Source organism: Caretta caretta, chromosome 23 (assembly GCF_965140235.1).
Source record: "Caretta caretta isolate rCarCar2 chromosome 23, rCarCar1.hap1, whole genome shotgun sequence".
NCBI lineage: Eukaryota > Metazoa > Chordata > Testudines > Cheloniidae > Caretta > Caretta caretta.
Genome location: NC_134228.1, coordinates 10201213 through 10220907, shown reverse-complemented (window position 1 = coordinate 10220907; position 19695 = coordinate 10201213). Strand labels below are relative to the sequence as shown.

The following is a 19695-nucleotide window of genomic DNA, read 5'->3' as shown; positions in this document are numbered from 1 at the left end:
GATTCTTTGAGGACCTGCTCCATGATTTTTCCGGGGACTGAATTGAGGCTGACTGGCCTGTAGTTCCCAGGATCCTCCTTCTTCCCTTTTTTAAAGATTGGCACTACATTAGCCTTTTTCCAGTCATCCGGGACTTCCCCCGTTCGCCACGAGTTTTCAAAGATAATGGCCAATGGCTCTGCAATCACAGCCGCCAGTTCCTTTAGCACTCTCGGATGCAACTCGTCCGGCCCCATGGACTTGTGCATGTCCAGCTTTTCTAAATAGTCCCTAACCACCTCTTTCTCCACAGAGGGCTGGCCATCTATTCCCCATGTTGTGATGCCCAGCGCAGCAGTCTGGGAGCTGACCTTGTTTGTGAAGACAGAGGCAAAAAAAGCATTGAGTACATTAGCTTTTTTCACATCCTCTGTCACTAGGTTGCCTCCCTCATTCATTAAGCCATTTTCCTTGGCTTTCTTCTTGTTGCCAACATACCTGAAGAAACCCTTCTTGTTACTCTTGACATCTCTCGCTAGCTGCAGCTCCAGGTGTGATTTGGCCCTCCTAATTTCATTTCTCCATGCCCGAGCAATATTTTTATACTCTTCCCTGGTCATATGTCCAAGCTGCCACTTCTTGTAAGCTTCTTTTTTATGCTTAAGATCCACTAGGATTTCACCGTTAAGCCAAGCTGGTCGCCTGCCATATTTACTATTCTTTCGAGACATCGGGATGGTTTGTCCCTGTAACCTCAACAGGGATTCCTTGAAATACAGCCAGCTCTCCTGGACTCCTTTCTCCTTCATGTTAGTCCCCCAGGGGATCCTACCCATCCGTTCCCTGAGGGAGTCGACTCAGCAACACTGCCTCCCTCTCGGTATCTGGTAAGGACAAGTATTATAATCTACTCTCTTTTGTCCTCCATCTGCAGAAAAGCTTTTTTTTTTTTTAAATAATATTTGAGATGAACTGGGCAGGTGTTTTGGAGACACAAAGGGGCTTTGCTTCTTGAGAAAGTTTCTAACACTTTGTGACTTATCTTAATTCCTAAATAGCTTGAGCTAGGAAATGTAGAATATGAAGCCCAGGGGTCATGTATTAACTAACTACTTCAAGATTTCTGATGAATATAATGAATTTTCTGTTGCTTAAGCTAAATTAGAAACTCAGGAGTACCTACAGATTTATATAATGTATTAACAAAGCTACTATATGTACTGAGATCAATAGAACCAAAGTTAGGAAATTGTCCCCATCAGAGAAATACATCCAGAGGCAGGTTCAAGGTTTACTGAAATATTGGACAGTTTAATAAAAAATACATCAAAATGACAACACCATTCCTTGTGGTCTAACCACATTAAAATGTCAGTAAAAACATCCCAGAACTTCCAAGAGGGCATAAAGTTAGACTCTATTCTTAACCTTAATTTTTAAATATATTGCATAATCAAACTCTCTCTGAATAGTATTGCTTTAGATGTCACAGGGAAGAACTAATATGCTTTTTGGGGTACAGGGTTTGTATTAGAAATTTCATTTTTCTTCATAACCATTCCTGTATGACTCTTAACCAGCAACTGAATAACTGCAAGATTTTATCCTCTTCTCTGTGGGTAGCCATCCATAGTGGTGTCTTTTCTGACTATTGCTACATTGATTGGCAATATCACACTTTCATTTCCCCTTCATCTCAACACAACCCTGCAAGATTTTGTCATAAAGTATTTTTTAAAAAATGCAACAGAAAGTTAAATAAAAATATTTCTATGAAGACAAGTCTCATTCCTTTCAGAATGTATTGAGTTCAACTTCTGAATCACCCAGCCTATGACAAGCGTTTTTGTCTTTCTTCTGTTTTATGTTTTATTTAATCTTCAATTTCTACTTTGCTTATTTTACTGTTTCTGATGGTTCATGTTTACATTCCTTTCTCCCCTCTGTTTTGAGTTTTACTTCTCCAAAGTAACTAGATCTCATCTTTCCTTTCTCAGAGGCTTTAAAGGAATAGGGACTCTGATGGGGTGGATGGCTAGTGGTTTCTGCTCTCCTCTGTTGTTCCTTGGACTGAGGAATGGGTAATACAAAAGTTTCTCAGTAAACTTGACAGGGATAGTTGTGATGAGGAACATCACCCCTGCCTCATAAAATGAGATTTTTCCCTCTTCCTGATCCAGAAATACGCCAATCACTTTATATGGTATATCCTTCTTTTCAATCTCAGCATTTTTTATGCTTGAAAAAAAGTTTCCCTGGGACCTCTTCAGAGACCAATATTCCTCCTCAGGGAGTTTCTCTGCCTTCTCTTTTTTCACTCTGTCCCTCACCGACTGACTAAGGACCCCCAGCTCCCAGTCCAGTTTCTCCCCCACCTCCACCTCCCAGTACTGCCTCCCAGCCACAAACCCCTCCTTCCCCACCACGAGCAGGGCCCCAGAGGCTGCATCCAGCTCAGGAGATGCAGGTTCTTGCCAGACTCTTTTCTGATCCTCTGACACTTTGAGTTCTGGGTGTTTGCAATCCGGATCCAGAGTGATGGGAACTGGGGAGAGAAACCGGAATAGTCCCCTGGTTAGTAAGGAGTGAATCAGGGACACTCAGTGTAAGGAGAAGAGACAGGGAATAAACCAGGGGAGCAATGAATTTTAAAATCAACATAACGGGTACTGTATGACAATACACACTCTGCAGGCAAAGTCCAGCACTGGGGCAGGGACGGGGCATGGGGAGCTTTCCCTGATCTTACACTCCACTACTGAAGTAAGGCAGCAGAAACGCTGGCTAAGTTCCCTCGTGATTTATCTTCGCTCCAATGGAGCGATATCTGCTGGCTTGGGCCAGAAGGAAGCAATTTCTGGAGGTTAGACACAAGCTGCTCCTTGTGTCTAACCTCCAGAAATGTGAGCAGCCATAAGGAGCATATTGCATACACATCATTCTGACCCACCCTGCCCTGTTGTGGCTGGATGGCTGGTGGACGTGCTACTCAGATGTTCCCACGCCTTTAGTGAAGAGAAGCAGGATTCTTCTTATGTGTTGCTATGGAAAACTTATTATGAAAAGTACTAGGGGTCTGATCCTGAAATGTGCTGAGCTCTCTAGCCCAGCAAAGTGCATCAGAACATGAGTAGTTCAATTGACTGCAACTGCTTCATTGGATGAAGTCAGAGTGCTCAGGATCTTACAGGGCCAAACCTTATCGGCCGTATAACGCGCACGCACACACGCAAACACCTTGAGGCAAAAATCACACAATGCTCTGCCACGTTGTGAGGACTCCACAACTGACCGGAAGGATGTGAAATTCTAGTGTTATGTTACAAACCACAAGTGCTTTAAAAACTGGACTAAAAGGGTGAATTAATCCTGGAGTGAAGCTCTATTCTGGAATTGCTTTATTTGTCTTTAAATAAGAGGCTTATTTCAGGTTCGATCCTCCAGAGGCACGGTCCATGCCAGAGCTCCCAGCATGAAGGGGAGCATCAAGCAGCACGGTCACTTAAGATGCTGCAGTCGGGTTCCCTGCTCTGCCTGGAGAGCTCTGGGAATGCTCACATTAGTCCCTGTCTGTCCTGCTGCCAGTTTAAATGCCATATGGCTAACACTGAACTCAGTCTTCTTCCCAAGACCTTCACTCTCCTGCCTTTCTCCACTGCTGGTGACAGCTTTGTCTTCACCTTGGTGCAGAAACTCACAACCTTGGTGTTTTCTTCACTTTGTCTCCTTGCTGACAAACCTTGTCTGTTTGTTTTTTCTTCACAACATCTCAACAATCCACTATGCCCTGCCTATCCCTATGACTAAAACGCTTCTCCGGTACTTCGTTATCTCATGCTTCCACATCTCCCACAACCTACTCCTCTCTCACTGCCCCAGCTTGAACCTCACTTCCCAATTTCCATTTAAACCACAAGAGGTCAAGTCAGGCTCCTCACCTGCTCTGTGTCTCACTGCCTCACCTGTCAGTCACCTTCTTTAATCCCTCCACTGCCTTCCTCTTACCCTGCACATCAGGATCACACTTTTCATCCACATCTTCAAACCTCTACACAGGGCACCTGCCTCTCCACCTTCATCTCTTACTATTCCCTCTTTCACTCCACCAGACTCTCACCCCAACATTCCCTGTTTATTCTTCTCCCCCTCATCTTTATGCCTTTTTCCATGCTTCCTCTTTTTCCTGGTGACCCCTCTTCTCTTAGTATGCAAGGCACACATCCTCTCTTCACTGAAGTTTCTTCTTAGGTAAAACATTACTAATATTAACCCACAACAGCAACATGCTGTTGCAGAAACACACATACACACAAAATCATTTTATAAGACATAAGTCCCATTTAGCTTTTATCCATAACATGTCGTGTGTGAATATTTTTCTCTATTGATTAGGTACCAATAATGTAAAGTCAGGCCCTGCTGCTATAAAGCAAAGTTAGCAAAAGTGAGGCTATCAGCTAAAGTCAGTCCCTGTTACAAAGCAGATGCCTGCTTGCAGGTTCACTATCCGATACATAGAATCATAGAATATCAGGGTTGGAAGGGACCTCAGGAGGTCATCTAGTCCGACCCCCTGCTCAAAGCAGGACCGATCCCCAATTAAATCATCCCAGCCAGGGCTTTGTCAAGCCTGACCTTAAAAACTTCTAAGGAAGGAGATTCTACCACCTCCCTAGGTAACACATTCCAGGGCTTCACCACCCACCTAGTGAAAAAGTTTTTCCTAATATCCAACCTAAACCTCCCCCACTGCAACTTGAGACCATTACTCCTTGTTCTGTCACCCGCTACCACTGAGAACAGTCTAGAGCCATCCTCTTTGGAGCCCCCTTTCAGGTAGTTGAAAGCAGCTATCAAATCCCCCCTCATTCTTCTCTTCTGCAGGCTAAACAATCCCAGCTCCCTCAGCCTCTCCTCATAACTCATGTGTTCCAGTCCCCTAATCATTTTTGTTGCCCTCCGCTGGACTCTCTCCAATTTTTCCACATCCTTCTTGTAGTGTGGGGCCCAAAACTGGACACAGTACTCCAGATGAGGCCTCACCAGTGTCGAATAGAGGGGAACGATCACGTCCCTCGATCTGCTGGCAATGCCCCTACTTATACATCCCAAAATACCGTTGGCCTTCTTGGCAACAAGGGCACACTGTTGACTCATATCCAGCAACATGTACTTGGCAAGGAAAAACACTAGCATTGCAAAAACACAAGCACTCCTAAACACAAAGTATTCAGGTAAACACATTCCAGATGGGAAGTACCAGAACACCCAGATACAAGGTTTCATTGTAAATAAACTCCCCAAAGATAGTACCGGGACACACTGACCCCTCCTAAAGATAAGGTCAGGATGACAGTGTGATGGATAGAGATGTTTTGAGTGAACCAACAGGTATGAGGTAAAGGGTGGTAACTAACCATTTCAGAGGAGCGACACATTACGTTTTTGTATCAGTGTATAAAGGAGCGGTCACAGAGGGGGTGTCTGTCTGCACTAGGGGGGAGCGGAGAGTCCTGCTGCTCACTGAACTGAGTCCATTGTAACAGGCATACATGTCTTAATATCCCCGTAGAGTCTGCCAGCTGCTATTACCATGCTTCATTGACAATAAACCTGGCCAGGAGGTTTGGGGGGGAGGGATAGCTCAGTGGTTTGAGCATTGGCCTGCTAAACCCAGGGTTGTGAGTTCAATCCTTGAGGGGGCCATTTAGGGATCTGGGGCAAAAATTGGGGATTGGTCCTGCTTTGAGCAGGGGTTGGACTAGATGACCTCCTGAGGTCCCTTCCAACCTTGATATTCTATGATTCACTACTGAACCATGTCTGTGGTCTTATTGAGCATTTCGATCGAGATTTGCTGTGTCAGCTATCTGCGCAGAGACGGCATAGCACACAGGGAGAATGCACACATAGCCCACAACTGACAACAGGGCTATTCATATGTTTAGAGTTATGCTTGTGTTTAAACACTGTGCTGGACTGGGGTCTTCAACTGTAAACTGTTCTTGACAGGGACCAGACCTTCCCTGTGTTTCTACAGCACTGAGCTTGTAGTTAGTGCTTAACAAATAATTATTGCTGTGGAAACCAGGTAAATACAATAGAATTTAAGGTACAGATGGATTGGGAGATATAACATATGTTTATATCATCTGTAAATATGTCCAGTTAATGCACAAGGGATGATTTTCAATTCAAATGTTAATCTGTGAAAGAAAATATCTCAGAATTTATAGATAACAAGTTTACTGTATGCACTGCGGCTTACCTGCATAGCTCTGAGCTCTTCTGAAATCTACACAGGGAAAAAGCAATTACTGCCTTGACAATCTATGGCATAGTGAAATACAATGGAGTTTAAAATATCTTCTGTCTGCTTACTGTGTGTTTATAGCACACTCATCTCCATGCTGTTTTAATCTAGTTAATACTTGAGTGATAATTATAATTTTCATTTAAAGAATAAGTGGATAATTTAAAACAACTCAACTTACCCAGCTCTCCTGAGAGTCGATCTGAAATGAAAGGATACTCCAGTCAGTGACCTTAACTTGTTCTTTTCTGATACTGTTTTTAAAATTCTGAGAACTCTGTACAAACAATGCTCAGACAATGGGGCTCAGTCATGCAATTCTTATTTGTGCTCGTAGTTCTTTAACTACACTAACAGTCCCATTACAGTTCATGGAACTACTTACCTAAGTAAGAACTGCGCTCTTAGTTTCAGCGCTTGTTTACAGGAAGAGTGGGAATAACATGGCCACTGAGGCTGAGATTTCTGAGAGGTGGGCAACTTTTTCCTTAAGCTCCCTTGAAAATCCTAGGCACAAATGTTATCAGCAATGCTATATTACAGTCTCTGTGCTGTGACTATCAAAGACACAAAGCAGAGAGCAATATCAGTTCATTCCATTATATAAATGCTTCCCCAACATCTTTATATTCAATTGTCTGCAGTGCAGTCCCACATTAACTCAGCCATTCAAAGTGCCTCTAGCCAAAGGTGACTACCAGGGTCTGTTTTTCTGGTTCTAGCTTCATAAATCTTACATACATTATTGTACCTGTATCATACAAACAGGCACCAGAAATCAATGTTTTCAGTTCTTATCTGAAATATCATCATTTGCCAGTGCTATTGTCTAGCAGCGTTGAGTCCTGCCTCCCAATTTTTGTGTGATACTGAAGTACAGTGCAGAATGTGTTAGCTTATATGATTGTTGTCTCCCTCCTAGCACTGTTGCAAAAACTAAATGAGCCAAATTCATTCCCGTTGCAGTTCCAATGACTGCCACAGAATTAAAACAAAGATAATTTCTTTTAAAAAAAATTAAAAAACCTCACAAGCACTAATGTTGGTAATCTCAGCACTATGGTTAGTGCACATACAATCATTATATATCTGAATCTGTGTAAGTATAAAGATCGCATTACCCTTAGCACCTAGGCTATAATCCTAAGGAAGACAGAGACAGAATATTTTAATGATTTTGCAAGTGTGTGTATCACCAGTGCCTTCTGCTGGATGGAATCGGAACTATTCAACTGCATTTCACAAGCCCTATACATTTTACAGCTATTGAAGATATTTGTTTAGCTGAAGCAACAGGGGCCTGTGTTATAGAAATAGGAGAGATCTGGGTTCCATCTGTGTTCTTGTCACGAAGGTCCAAGTGGCCATGATGTGTAGAATAGTAACATCTGTAGTGCTACTTGGATTGTAATCCCCTTGAGGCAAGGGCTGTCTTTTTGTTCTGTGTTTGTGCAACACCTAGCCCAATGGGGTCCTGCTCTATGACTGGGGTTCATAGGCACTACCATAATACACCAAATAAGTAATGTGCAGCACCTAACACTATGGGGTCTTGGGTTATTCCTGTGGATACTAGGTGCTACTGTAACTCAACTAACAAATAATACATGCCACCTGGAAGTGCTATGACTGGGATCCTAGATACTACTGTAAATCATGCAATACATGTTGTACAGCTCCTAGCACAGTGGAGTATGGCTAGGTGTTATGGTAATAATAATAATAATAAATAATAAAGTAATTAATTAATTTGAGCCCACAGTTTTGTTACAATGTATTAAGCAAGATAGACTCATGATCAAAGGAGAATGTTTCTCAATCCCAAAAGAGTGGGCATAATGGGCCACATGCTTTGTTTTCAAAATACAAAAAGCAGGGGTCACCCCGTGAAATTAATAGGCAGGTTAACTACAACAAAGAGGAAGTACTGTTTTCACCCAACACCCTGTAAAGGGAAGGGTAAACACCTTTAAAATCCCTCCTGGCCAGAGGAAAAATCCTTTCACCTGTAAAGGGTTAAGAAGCGAGGATAACCTCGCTGGCACCTGACCAAAATGACCAATGAGGAGACAAGATACTTTCAAAAGTTGGGAAGAGGGAGAACATCAAAGGGTCTGTGTCTGTTTGTGTGATGCTTTTGCCGGGGACAGAACAGGAATGGAGTCTTAGAACTTAGTAAGTAATCTAGCTAGATATGCATTAGATTATGATTTCTTTAAATGGCTGAGAAAATAGGTTGTGCTGAATAGAATGAATATTCCTGTCTGTGTGTCTTTTTGTAACCTAAGGTTTTGTCTAGAGGGATTCTCTATGTTTTGAATCTAATTACCCTGTAAGGTATTTACCATCCTGATCTTACAGAGGTGGTCCTGTTCTTTTTACTGTTTCTTCTATTGAAATGTTTCTTTTCAAGAACTGAATGCTTTTTTCATTGTTCTAAGATCCAAGGGCTTGGGTCTGTGGTCACCTATGCAAATTGGTGAGGATTTTTACCAAACCTTCCCCGGGAAGTGGGGTGCAAGTGTTGGGAGGATTTTTTTGGGGAAAAGACATTTCCAAACAACATTTTCCCAGTAACCCAGATTAACATTTGGTGGTGGCAGTGGAAGTCCAAGGGTAAAGGGTAAAATAGTTTGTACCTTGGGAAAGTTTTAACCTAAGCTGGTAAAAGTAAGCTTAGGAGGTTTTCATTCAGGTCCCCACATCTGTACCCTAGAGTTCAAAGTGGGGAAGGAACCTTGACACCCTGTTAACCTGGTATGTTTTGATGGCTAATTGTAAAATGGGTTCAAAAAAGGACTAGATATATTTATGGAGGATAGGTCTATCAACAGCTGTTAGCCAAGATGATCGGGGGTTCAACCTCATGCTGTAGGTGGCCCTAAATCTCTGATAGCCAGAAGCCAGGAGGGGAAGGTTTGGATGGATCTCCTCAGAATTGGTTGCTCTGTACACTCCCCCTGAAGCTCTGGTACTGGCCACTGTAGGAGACAGGATAGTGGGCTAGATGGACCTTTGCTGTGACCCAGAATGGCAGATCTTACATTCCTGAAGTAGAAGCAGAGTCTCACTGGCTGGTATTTGACCACATTTATTGAGCTTCACCTTCAAGATGCCATAGACAGACTCACCAGAACACTCATCTCTTTTACTCTAAGCCAAGTAACAAAATAGAGAAGTTTCCTTACCAATATTTTCTTGTATGTCTTGAATTGCTGCAAAATAGTAATTTAAATTAGTGCACTGAACAGCAGAGAGAGAGAGAATAAGAACTGAGAGAGCGAGCAAAGAGATAGTGATCCATGGAGAACATTGTAAAAACTATTCATAGAGAATTCTGCTATTACACATTCATGGCATGGAACCTGCTAAATTCTCACTCCATATTTAATAGCCATCTGTTTTTACGACTCAGTCTGGGACCCATTTATTTCAAACAATAGAGTGCAAACACTTGAAGAGTCTTTGAGTTATCTCTGTCATTATTTTTATTATTTGTAGCATGCCAACAGCATGCTACGTGCTTTAAGACATTGAACTCAATGAGGCTCCTGCCACTAAGAGCAGGCAATATACACTGACAATTTCCTGTAGAGATGAAGGATGCTGTGCAAAAAGAGTGATTGACAGAGATGTTTAGCAACTTCCTCTTAATTAGTTCCACAATTATTCTTTAAATGCTGGTAAGTTTTCTTAATATTTATTTTCTCATTATATGATGGAGCAGATCAGTTTTTGTTTGTTTGTTTCAGAACTGTGAAGAAATACATGGAAAAAGGGGAGAATTGAAAAAAAATGTTTGTGAAAATTGTTTCAAGTTTTTCAAGCAGCTCTACTTTCTGGAGCTTGGTTTATAGGCATTAGAAGTGAAATGTGTTTTAATAAGCGACTTGCAACTAGATGGAGTGGAGGCACTTTGGATCATTGGTCTGTGAGGTGTTTGAAGCACAGGGGACACGTGGGAAGGAGTCATGGATGAAAAATGGACATGAAAGTTGCAGTTGCAGGTAGAACAAAGAAGGTGCTGGAGGAGAGGAGAGAAACTATATTGGAGAGGTCAGACAGAAGAAGAAAGTTAGGACAACAATCTCAACTTTGTTGTAGATTGCAAGGGAAAGCCAGTGAAAGAATATGGAGAGAAGGGTGGACTTAGATGAGGGGAGAAATTAGGTGACTTGTCAAGCAGAATGTGGGTCAATGGAAAGTGGGAGGGGATGTGGTGAGGGTCTAGCAGGTTGTGAAGGTGGATGTTGCGGTGGTCAAGCTGAAAGCTGGACAAGACTTTTCGTGATGGAAATGGAGTAGAATGAGCCAATGTCATTGTGGAAGAACACAAAATATTCAAATCCTGCCCACTCCATCAACCTATGGGAAAATGGAGAGAGAGGAGAGGGAAATGATAACAAAGCTGCATTCCATAGAGAAGGTAATAGAGAAGGGAGGGAGCAGGGATTTGGAGGAAAATAAATTCATTTTTCAGTTGCTAGTGGCAAGACAGCTTGGTTGTGGCATCTGAAAGAGAGTCAGAGACGTGTGACTGAATGGAGGGAAAAGATAAGAGGTGAAGAAGATAATCTATGAGTCTTTGTTTTAGAAGAGCTAGTGGAAGATGTATGTCCAAATGATGTCCCACAGGGAGAGAGCATACGAGAGGGTCAAAGGCATAGGGACAACAGTGGAGATCTCTATCCAGTCCCTAGTATGGGAGCAATGTTTATGATGTCGGTAAGTAGGCAGCTATATATGATCACCTTTTCTAATGTTCAGCCACATTTATTAATAATTTCAGACAGTGATTGAAAATAAAATACATATAATAGTCATTCAAATAAAAAATATGCTGCTGTTCATTTTTATACAGCAGCTTTTTTCATGTATGGCAAAGCTCTGTCTGTCTACACTGAGCATTTTAATAAAATGAGACTTACCTGTTTTACCTGTCCTTTTGTCTGACTCTAAAAGAGTAAATGAATGGAAAAACAAGAACAAATGCATATTACTGGGGTAGTGATTGATTGGCTTTAACTGAGAGAGTTCCTTGATTCCAAGGGAAGAAAGGACCATTGTGATAATCTAGCCTGACCTCCTTTATAACAGGCCAGAAAACTGCCCCAAAATAATTCCTGGGTGAAAAGCTGTGAGATTGGCTGTGACACTTTATTTCATAAAAAGAAAAGGAGTACTTGTGGCACCTTAGAGACTAACCAATTTATTTGAGCATGAGCTTTCGTGAGCTACAGCTCACTTCATCAGATGCATTGAGCTGTAGCTCACGAAAGCTCATGTTCAAATAAATTGGTTAGTCTCTAAGGTGCCACAAGTACTCCTTTTCTTTTTGCGAATACAGACTAACACGGCTGTTACTCAGAAACTTTATTTCATGTTATTCCATTGTTAAACCAGCTTCAAGTCTTTGCAAAATGGATATGAAAACAATTTCTAAAATAATAAATAACCCATAAAATTAAAAAAAAACAAAAACAAAATGACTCCACACACATCCAAGAAAGAGCATTCCATTTGGAAATGAACTGCATTCAATTTTCCAAATTTAATCTTGAAAATCTAAACTCATATAAGAACTTGATTGGGCCTGTCAACCAGACAAAAATACTTGGGGATGGTGGCCTTCCTTCTATACATGCACATGAACACACACACAATAGAAATGACAAATCATAAGAGCATTTGTATTCTCACCTAGTCTGCCGAACAGACGTTCTTTGTCTGAAAGAAATTATTTTTAAATATCATTGTAAGATAGAAGGCAAATGTTGTTTAGTATATTTTATGGCATTTATGAATATGCATTACACTTTACACCTATATCTATAATTTATTTTAAAATACAATCATTCATATTGTATGGGTCAAATTCTGCTCTCAGTTACACTGGTGCAAACCCAGTGTAAAATCATTGATTCAATCCATGAGCATACCACAATGTTTTTTACTTTATTTGAATATTTGTGTAGTTCACTACATTTTTTAGGAGTAATTGAAAATGGGCCTTGTTTGTAGTCCTTGTCAGAAAATATTTTTCATTCCCCATGGAAAATTTTGATTGTCAAAAAGTTAAAATTTTAACGTATTCAGGCAAAAAACAAAAGTTTTTATTTTAGAAATGCTCAGTGTTTGTATGAATACTGTAGGGTTTCCACAGAACATAAACACTTTCTGAAAAAACATAGTGAAACCCCCCCCCCAAATTTTGACCAGGCCAACCTTTGGCCCTTGTTGAAAAATGCGGTATTCCCGTGATTTGATATGTCACTCACATACAGCCTTAGACATTAGAATATATTTCATTGACAGAGGAGTACTGCCTTGGACAAAAGTTTTATCTCGGCCAACATAATATATTTATTTTAAGTCAATCTGGACAGCTTCCAGGAACAGGAAGAGTCTATGATGAATGCCCTATCTACCTATCTATATCTCAATGAAACTATGTAACCAACCAGTATCAAACAGATCCTCATCATTCATGAATCAAAATCTATTAGTACTTTTTTGAAGTAAATTACATAATAAATTTTCATGCTTACATTGTACTTACAAATGACGGTTTTCTGGTGTTATACGACAGCCTAAAGATTAGTCTTGTTTAATCTATCATATACAGTTATTCAATCGTTATAAAAACTAGGAGTACTTGTGGCACCTTAGAGACTAACAAATTTATTTGGGCATAAGCTTTCGTGGGCTAAAACCCACTTCATCGGATGAATGCAGTGGTGTCAAGGTTCCTCCCCCACTCTGAACTCTAGGGTACAGATGTGGGGACCTGCATAAAAAACCTCCTAAGCTTATCTTTACCAGCTTAGGTCAAAACTTCCCAAGGTACAAAATATTACACCCGTTATCCTTGGAATGGCCACTACCACCACCAAACTAATACTGGTTACTGGGGAAGAGCTGTTTGGACGCGTCTTTCCCCCCAAAATACTTCCCAAAACCTTGCACCCCACTTCCTGGACAAGGTTTGGTAAAAAGCCTCACCAATTTGCCTAGGTGACTACAGACCCAGACCCTTGGATCTTAAGAACAATGAACAATCCTCCCAACACTTGCACCCCCCCTTTCCTGGGAAATGTTGGATAAAAAGCCTCACCAATTTGCATAGGTGACCACAGACCCAAACCCTTGGATCTGAGAACAATGAAAAAGCATTCAGGTTTTTACAAGACTTTTAATAAAAAATAGAAGTAAATAGAAATAAAGAAATCCCCCCTGTAAAATCAGGATGGTAGATATCTTACAGGGTAATTAGATTCAAAAACATAGAGAACCCCTCTAGGCAAAACCCTAAGTTACAAAAAAGATACACAGACAGAAATAGTTATTCTATTCAGCACAATGCTTTTCTCAGCCATTTAAAGAAATCATAATCTAACACATACCTAGCTAGATTACTTACTAAAAGTTCTAAGACTCCATTCCTGTTCTGTCTCTGGCAAGAGCAGCATACAGACAGACCCAGACCCTTTGTTTCTCTCCCTCCTCCCAGCTTTTGAAAGTATCTTGTCTCCTCATTGGTCATTTTGGTCAGGTGCCAGCGAGGTTACCTTTAGCTTCTTAACCCTTTACAGGTGAGAGGAGCTTTCCCCTGGCCAGGAGGGATTTCAAAGGGGTTTACCCTTCCCTTTATATTTATGACAAGTGGAAAATACAGTAGGAAGATATATATACACAGAGAACATGAAAAAATGGATGTTGCTATACCAACTGTAATGAGACCAATTAATTAAGGTGGGCTAGTATCAGCAGGAGAAAAAAAAACCTTTTGTAGTGATATTGGATGAAGTGGATTTTAGCCCGTGAAAGCTTATGCCCAAATAAATGTGTTAGTCTCTAAGGTGCCACAAGTACTCCTCGTTTTTATAACGATTGAATAACTCCTCGTTTTTTTTGCTGATACAGACTAACATGGCTACCACTCTGAAACCTGTCAGTAATTATATAAATTGTACTGTGAGTGATTTACTTTGTTGGTTCATTTCTTTCTTATTTTTTGTAGTGGATTAAGATTCACTTTTGAAGTTTTTTGTAGTAGTTCATATCCACTTTTGATCAATTTTACTTTGATTGTTTGTGGTGACATACAGAAGCTGATGTTTGTTTTGATTTGATAGGAGATTAGCACCTGAGTTTAGAGTTCAGTGAGACTACTTGTGTGTTTAAAATTGAGTAAATGCTTAAGTATTATGTTGGATTTCAGCCTAGGCTTGTTTCACTTAAATGTATCAGTGATCTAATTAATGTTCCTGTAGTTTGAAGTTTCTTTTGAGAGTACCTGGGGGACTGAAATAGGGAAGCTCATGAGAATGGGAAATGACTTTACTGTAATTTCTTCTTTTCTTTTCTTTCCTTTCTTTCCCCCCGCCCCCAATATAAAATTTTATTTTAAATTTTCTTCCCTTCTGAAAGATAGGGCATCAGCAGGTCTAGGTTTAGTCATAATTACCCACACTTACTGGCTTTCTAATTATTATGTGTGCTACTTTCCCTATGGAGAGAACTTGGCATGCTTGATAGCAAAGCTCACTCATAGCAAAATTCCCAGGGGTGCAGAGTAAATATCTTAATTCCTATTTAAGACCTCAGACTAAGATTTAAGAGAGACGTAACTCGTGCACAAGATTAGTGTTGGCTCTATCAGGCTATGGCTACACTAGATAGCTTACAGAGGTGCAGCTGGATCGGTGCAGCTGTGCCACTGTAAGTTCTCTAGTGTAGCCATTCTAAGATGACAGGAGAGAGAGCTCTCCAGTTGATTTAATTCATCCTCATACAACAAGTGGCTGTAACTTTGTCAGCAGGAGAAGTTCTCCCACTGACATAGTGCTGTCCACACTGGCACTTAGGTCGGTGTAACTTACGTTACTGGGGGGGGTGGTGCTTATTCAAACCCCTGAGTGACATAACTTGTTGATTTAGTTAGGGTTGGTCCTGCTTTGAGCAGGGGGTTGGACTTGTTGATTTAGTTGGGGTTGGTCCTGCTTTGAGCAGGGGGTTGGCCTAGATGACCTCCTGAGGTCTCTTCCAACCCTAATCTTCTATGATTCAATGATTCTGTGATAACTTACTGATGTAAACTTTGTGTACATAGGCTAAATCTCACTTAAGCCTTATTTTGAGGGCGTAAGTGGGTCTTTAGTGGTGAATAGCCCTGGTGTAATCCCTTAGTGACAGATAGATTCAGAGATTCTTATATTAACAAAGGTCCCAGTCCTCAGTGATTTCTTTACCTAGGTAAGGACTGATACCTCTGTGGTTAATGTCTTGGGAAATTTCAGCATGCTATGTAATACTGTTTTCATGAATCCGACTCATGGAAATACTCCTAACACATTATGTTATATCACATCAAAATATATTTACCTTCTTCCATTGTTTTCTTCTGATTTACTGTAAATACATGGAATCACATTGCAATGTTAATTACTCTTATAAGTTTTCCAAAGTCTTATTTCAACCAAAAAACAGCTTTAAAATACTGGACTAGATTCTCTCCATGTAGGAAAATCCTGCTTTAGGAGACAGAAAAAGGATTTGCAAAAAGAAAAGGCTACAGCTCACTTCATTGGATGCATTCCCTTAGAGACTACGAAAGCTTATGCTCAAATAAATTGGTTAGTCGCTAACGTGCCACAAGTACTCCTTTTCTTTTTGTGAATACAGACTAACACGGCTGCTACTCTGAAACCTGCCCACAGAAAGCAGAGGATGGCCCATCATCTGTGAAAATGTCAGGATGCTTGTAGAAGCCCCTTGCCTCAGCACATCTACCCAACCCACATCACCTGACCTGGCAGGACAGCTTCTGAGTGAGCCAGACAAAACCGCCAGTGAACAGGATCAGATACCAACTGGTACAATGATTGGGGGTAGGAAAAGAGGGGCATCAGATTGAAGTTTTGGAAGAGCTGAAAAATAAAGGAAGGAGTCCAAAACAATTAAGTATAGGTGAAGTGAAATAAATGGGACCAATCATGAGTCCTACAATCTGCTGAAGAAGACTAAAGTGAAACTTTAATTGAGGAAGAAGATTTTTTTTACAGAGAAATATTATGGGATGCTGAAATTTCTAGGCGACCCCATGAACACCCACAAGGGAAATGAGTGATCAGAGGAGCTAGATTCTCACCCAGCTTGTTAAAAAAGTCCAGGTCTTGCCCTAGCCCTGAATGAATCTTGTGGACGAAGAGAAAATCCACTATGGCCAAACATAATTCCCAGAGAGATAACCAGCAGGAGGCAATCACTCCTGTTTCCAGTGCCTATGTTATAAAAGGCCTCAAACTTTATACTTTACCCAGTCTATATTGGAGGATATAAGTGATTTCTTCATGTACATAAGCCAGCCCTTTCTACAACTGTTAATGATTCTGGAACGATGTCAAGGGATGCCCATATAGGAATGAATGGCACAAGGTTAGCCTGAATGTGATCTATTTTAATGACAAGATCTGTTTATAACAGAAGGAAACAAACTTTCCTGATGAGCTACCAATGGCAATAGTTGCTGTTGCTCAATGCCTGAATATAGACCCTGTCTCCTATGAAATCATTGAAAAAACACACAGCTGTTGACCACAATTAAGATAGAATAAACCCACCCATCTCCTGTAATTTATAAACAGCTTCTCAGGTCAGAACAGAAATGTAGGGGTTGAAAGGGACCTTGAGAAATCATCCAGTCCCACCCTCTGTGCTGAGGCAGGACTAAGTAAACCTAGATTATCTCTGACAAGCGTTTGTTGAACCTGTTCTAAAAACTCTCCAGTGATGGGGATTCCACAGGCTCCCTGGGACTGTGTCAAAATCAAGATATAAAATATGTTAATATTAATTTTGTATTCACCTGCCTAATTACTTACCTGAACGAGATGTTGTGTCATTATTATCTGAAAAAAATGAAAATGTCTTTTGAAAATGAGACATTTTTCATAGCATCCTACAATAGTTTTGATGGAAACAATCACTGGCATGAATGCTAAATCTGTAATCCCTAACCATCCATTGGTTGTCTATTCAGGCCTTGAATATATTTATAAGTGAGGAATTTAAAAATTGTCTTGTCAGAACAAGGTACTTATCTGGTAAGGAATTATAATTTACAGACCCTTATATTTCATTTTCTCAATCTGCCCCTAGAAAACTCATTTCAGTTTTTGTTTGGTTTTAGTATAAATTCCATATCATCTATTTAAACATTTTCACATATTTATTGAAAAAAACATACAAAGAAATACTTACTTTTCAGTTTATACCCTACAGCAGCAATAAGGGCTATGCTAAGAAATAAAATGACCAGGAAAGCAGCCATCCAAGGGGAGGTGGCTGGGAAGAAAACATCTGAAAAAATATGTGAAAATGTCAGTTACATTCCAATAATTCTTAAGAAACATCATGAAAATTATAAGGCTAACTAAATGGAGTCTGTCTGCAGATCTGGTGAAATCAGATTGCACTTGAATTTAAAGACTTCTGTTTCTTTCTGGCAGAACAAAGTCTAGATGAATTTAGATCAAAAGATTCTACACATCTTCAAAGATATCATGGAGAACAGAGCTATGGGCTCCTCCAATGTGTTCTGGAAAAGCACACACCTTCAGCCACACCCAGCTCACCTTACCCTTGCAGGTAGAAACACCTCAGACACTGGCATGTGTCTCACATGAGTAAGTTTCGCAGGATTTACCTCAAATACCCTTTCAACACTTGTAGTAATGCAGAAATTGTATGCATATTTAAGAAAAGGTTTAATCTGCACATATATAAATTATAACTCATCAGTCCATGAAATGGTGAAAGTCATACCCAAGCTACCTCATGGGCACAACCCCTGCTGCTTACTGGGGGAAATGCAAGATGCATCTCTTTGCCAGAGCACTCCCACCAGAAATAGTATAAAATAAAAAGAAAGGAAGGAAGATCCTCTACTGAGGAAGGGAGGTAGAGAACCTAAAAGTAGTATCTTTGGTGGAGTTTCTCAGTTTAATGATATAAACCATTTCTCTGCATGCACTAACATTAATTAACCCTGTTAACAGCCATGTGCAGTAAGTGGGATAAATACCATTACCTCCCTATTGAGATGGGGAAAGTAAGAGAAGTTAAGCAACTTCTCTGAGGCCATAAAGCAAGTCAGTGGCAAGGTTTGAATGCAATACAGAATCTCTGTATTCAACAGATATAAACAGGACAACTCACCTGGGTGAGTACTTCAAAGGTACTTCAAAGGTGAGTAAGGGCGATGGAATCTGCCCAATAACCATTAAATAATAATGAAAACTTAAAGTAACGTTAATGTTGAAAAATTAAGCACACAAGAATCAGGAGAGGCCAAAATGAAGGTCATACACACCACCTTAACTTTATCCTCTTTTTCAATGATGCACCAGTACGTTGAATGAAAGTTTTCCGTATCTTTTAGTAATACTGAAAATGCCATGCAACTTTGTTACATATTCATGTGCAATGAAATCTATTAGAACATTGTATCATTATGTAGAAAGAAAACACTTAATAATGTACTTGTGCAAATTATGATTTTTAAACTTTTTAACTCAGCCTAATCAAAATGTTTTTTTTTCTGGAAACTGACAGGCAAGTATTTAAAAGAAGATAAATCCTAGCTCTTACAGTGGGCATTTCAACAGTAGATCTCAAAACATTTTACTAAGGAGGTCAGTATTATTATCCACAGTTTTGGGCAAACTGAGGCACAGTGTCACTCATCAGGTCAGCAGCATATACAGGAAGAGCACTCAGGCCTCCTAAATCCTAACCCAGTGCTCCATCTGCTTGACCAGACAAACTCTGGGCATCTATTTCTTACAACAAAGGGGGAGATAAAAATGGGACCCATCTCATTAACCAAGCAGCCTCGTTATTGATCCTTACAGTCATTGATCTCAAAGTGCACTCACCTGAAATTAGGACTCTGGACTCGCTTGCTGTCTTTAATATATTGTTGATTATTTTGCAGGAAACTTCATTGTCCGAGCCTGGTTCTATGTTAATGGCACTTTCAATATTGTAGATTCCAGTAGGTGTCTTTGTGTTGATGGTGGTCGGCTTTTCTGTTCGTTTTTGTCCTTTACTGTCTAACCAGAGCACCTGGGGCTCAGGGAACCATCCCTCTGACCTGCAGGTGAGGCCGATCCCCTGGTCTGCATAGTCCTCCAGGAAAATGGAAGACTCACCACCTCTAGCTACAAAGAAAGAACAAAAGTTGTTATTACCTTCTCCTCCCCAAACAGTGCAGAGTTTGGGGGATTTCACACTGCCTTGAACACATGCTGCCTGAGAATTCTGACAGAATTTGTGACTCCTTTCATATGAAATTACAGGGCAAGAACTCTTCCCATGTTAAGTTAAAATAGTGACATTGT

General features: G+C 40.4%; 1 protein-coding gene across 1 annotated transcript in view; it reads right to left on the bottom strand.

The window, feature by feature from the left end:
- Positions 1-1289: 1289 nt before the first annotated feature.
- Positions 1290-19695, bottom strand: part of LOC125629373 (butyrophilin subfamily 3 member A1-like) — a 30452-nt gene continuing 12046 nt past the window's right edge. The window contains exons 4-13 of the mRNA XM_048834807.2: positions 19231-19515; positions 17555-17653; positions 17176-17202; positions 15677-15703; positions 11993-12019; positions 11221-11247; positions 9481-9507; positions 6474-6494; positions 6248-6274; positions 1290-2524 (exon numbers count right to left, since the gene is read on the bottom strand). Of these exons, the coding sequence (XP_048690764.2) occupies positions 1959-2524; positions 6248-6274; positions 6474-6494; positions 9481-9507; positions 11221-11247; positions 11993-12019; positions 15677-15703; positions 17176-17202; positions 17555-17653; positions 19231-19515 (1133 nt within the window). The 3' untranslated portion in view covers positions 1290-1958. The remainder of the gene's footprint in view (positions 2525-6247; positions 6275-6473; positions 6495-9480; positions 9508-11220; positions 11248-11992; positions 12020-15676; positions 15704-17175; positions 17203-17554; positions 17654-19230; positions 19516-19695) is intronic.